This window comes from Montipora capricornis, chromosome 13, assembly GCF_036669925.1.
Source record: "Montipora capricornis isolate CH-2021 chromosome 13, ASM3666992v2, whole genome shotgun sequence".
In the NCBI taxonomy this organism is placed as follows: domain Eukaryota; kingdom Metazoa; phylum Cnidaria; class Anthozoa; order Scleractinia; family Acroporidae; genus Montipora; species Montipora capricornis.
Window position 1 is genome coordinate 18,603,849 of NC_090895.1, and position 2,944 is coordinate 18,606,792.

The 2,944-nt window shown below is 40.5% G+C and overlaps 1 protein-coding gene across 1 annotated transcript in view; it reads left to right on the plus strand.

The window, feature by feature from the left end:
- Positions 1 to 2,508, plus strand: part of LOC138029116 (interferon alpha-inducible protein 27-like protein 2B) — a 6,700-nt gene extending 4,192 nt beyond the window's left edge. Inside the window, exon 2 of the mRNA XM_068876816.1 lies at positions 1,595 to 2,508. Within this exon, the coding sequence (XP_068732917.1) occupies positions 1,595 to 2,253 (659 nt within the window). The 3' untranslated portion in view covers positions 2,254 to 2,508. The remainder of the gene's footprint in view (positions 1 to 1,594) is intronic.
- Positions 2,509 to 2,944: the final 436 nt, after the last annotated feature.

A 2,944-nucleotide genomic window follows, 5' to 3' on the forward strand; every position in this document is an offset into this window, starting at 1 on the left:
GAGGCTTGTGACCGGGCAGTCGACAACGGCCGCTCGCAAGGTGGTTTCACCCTCAACTCTGATTGGTCCATTTGAATTTGACCGCGCGCTGGCAACACGACCGTTGTTGACTTGCGAGCGGCCGTTGTCGAATGCCCGGTCACAAGCCTCTGAGGAAAGAAAAATTGAAACCTCTGTTAAATATTTCCGCGGACGGTCATAAGTGGAGCCGAAAATGAACCTTAACTGTGTAAATATTTAAATAGCTCCTTTTTCGGATGGCTAGGCATGTACGAGGATAGCAAACAACTGAAACACGATCTTGAAGCCTCAGGTTTACGTTTATAAACCCCCGACGTAAACATAATATTACTGTAGTTTTGATCCAAACTCACGGTGATGGCCAGCTTTTTATGGCTCCTGCGGTCACTGAACACATTTGACGTTGTCTTTTGGTTGTATTATGCTGATTTTTAAAATCATTTGTTACGGGCAATTGAGTATAAAGTGAATTGGAAAGAAGTGTAAATTATGAAGAAAATGAACATAAAATGCATTATGCAAAATAAACATCTTCTTCAATGAAGTCACTTGGATTCATTACTGTCGTTTTGATCCAAGTTGATGGTGACCAGCTTTTGTTTGGCTACCACGGTCTCGGAACATGATTGATTGTATCATGCTCATTTTTGCAATCATTTCTTATGTGCAATTATTATAAAGTGCGAATCAACAAGTTTTTTGAAACGGATTTCACTATAAAAGTTAACGTTAAAAAACAACCACGTTTCGACCGTTCGACGGTCATTCTCAAGTTGAACAGTAAAAATTTTGAATGCGCTAAAATATGTGTAACTAATTACACAAATGCTAATAAGATACTGACCAAAACTCTAAAATATGTGAATTGAAGTGAATTGGAGTGAACTGAAGTTAATTGAAGTGAATTGGAAAGAGGTGTAAATTGTGAAGTTGAAGACGGATGCAGCATGCTAATTTTACATGCTGATGTCAAGTATTTATTTTAATGAACTAATCAGTTATATTTTATAAAGCAGCAATTAATTTTGACGACATTTCTTTGATTTCACTAGTCGATACAAGTCCTTTGGGAAAATTGGAACGAATCTACTGTTAAATTTATGTGTCATTTTAGTAATGACTTTCTACGCTCTTTTCTACGTGTATCGTGGTAATTCAGTCACTAAAGATCTGGCTTGAAGTTATCAGGTTCTAATACGGGAGGAGGGGAAATATCCTTGCTCCGTCGTTGTCTTTAAAAATTTGCTTGTGTTCCCTTATTTTTGAAATTACTTCCAAACTTGTTCTCAGCTTTTTGATCCCGGCCCCCTAAAATGGTTTACATTCCCCGTTCCTCAGTTCAAATTTACCCATGTTTTCTTGTTCCTCAAAACACCTGGGAGGGCCTCAGTTGTTGGAGTGCACGCGTCCACTTTCGCATCAACTGACCAATAGAATGTCGACGAAATATGGCCAAATATGGGAATTTACTGTATTACGTCATATACCCTTGATTAAGCTGAATATTGTTGGGGCAGAGATTTCGAATGGTGGTGAATATCCAGATAACGTCTTTTAAACTAAATTTCTGTAGGTGAAGACAGTAAGAAGAGCAATGGATTGTGTTGGAGCAATTATGCAGTTGTCATAGTGGTTGGGATAGGGGCCGTGGCTGCAGCTCCTTTGGTACTTTCCGCAGCAGGATTCGGTGCTGCTGGAGTGACTGCAGGCTCCATGGCTGCTGGGGCTCAGTCCACATTCTACGGAGCAGCAGTTGAATCGGGTAGTGCGTTTTCCCTACTTCAGAGTGCTGGCGCAGCTGGGACTGGCACAGTAAGCAATGTTGTAATTGCATTATCGGCTGGTACAGCAGCTGGAACCGTCAAGAACATGGTGTCACCTTGCAAAGAGGTAGTGGTACTTTCCGCGGAAGAATTCTTCGGTGCTGCTGAAGTGGTCGCAGGCTCCATGGCTGATAGGGCTCAGTTCGCAATCTACGGGGGAGCAGTTGCATCGGGTGGTGTGTCTGCCCTGCTTCAGAAAGCTGGTATAGCTGGGACTGGCACAATAGGCAATGTTGTAATTGCAGAATCGGCTGATATAGCAGAAGAATACGTCAAGAACATAGTGGAACTTTCCGCAACAAAATTATTTGGTGCTGCTGGAAGGGCCGCAGGCTCCATGGCTGCTGGGGCTCAGTCCGCATTCTTCGGCACAATAGGCAATGCTGTAACTGCAGCATTGGCTGGATAGGAGCAGCTGGATAAGTCGAGAGCAAGGTGTCACCTTGCAAAGAGGGACTAAAGAGTTCATGCAACGAGGACAAATTTGTAATGTTTTTTGGCATCATTTAAGCGTTAGTATTTTTGGCACTTTCACCTATCAGTAGGAAGAGAGAAAGAAAGCAATTGTAGCTTCTTCCCAGCTAAAAGTCAAAGTTGTAATCAAATGGATTTTTTTCTTCACTAAGAACAATATTTGTTTGAATTAAAGTAATGCATTATTCAATACGGGATTCATTGCTGTTCTTTTGTCAACTTCAGTAACCAGGAATAAAAGATTATTTTATTATTTAAACACCAATGAAATACCAAGTGAGCTTTAGCGCGAAAATATGTTATCTTCTCACGTGAGAAGATCAATGTTGCTATGGTTACATATGAAAATTGCACCTTTCGATTCCTTTCATGAAATGATTTAGTATTTCATTGGTGATTATATAATAAATAGAATATTACATGGCCGCTTGGAAATACGAAATTTCTCTTCTAGTGTCGAAAAGAAATTTCGTATCTCCACGCGACCATGTAATATCCTCTATGTGTTGTATTGTATTGTTGACTACAATACATCGGTTATTGACCAAGCTTGTTCGGTCATGATGGCTGATATTGGTCAACGTTTTTTTTTTGCGAGTCATTTTAGAGGGTCCTCAATTGAGTTC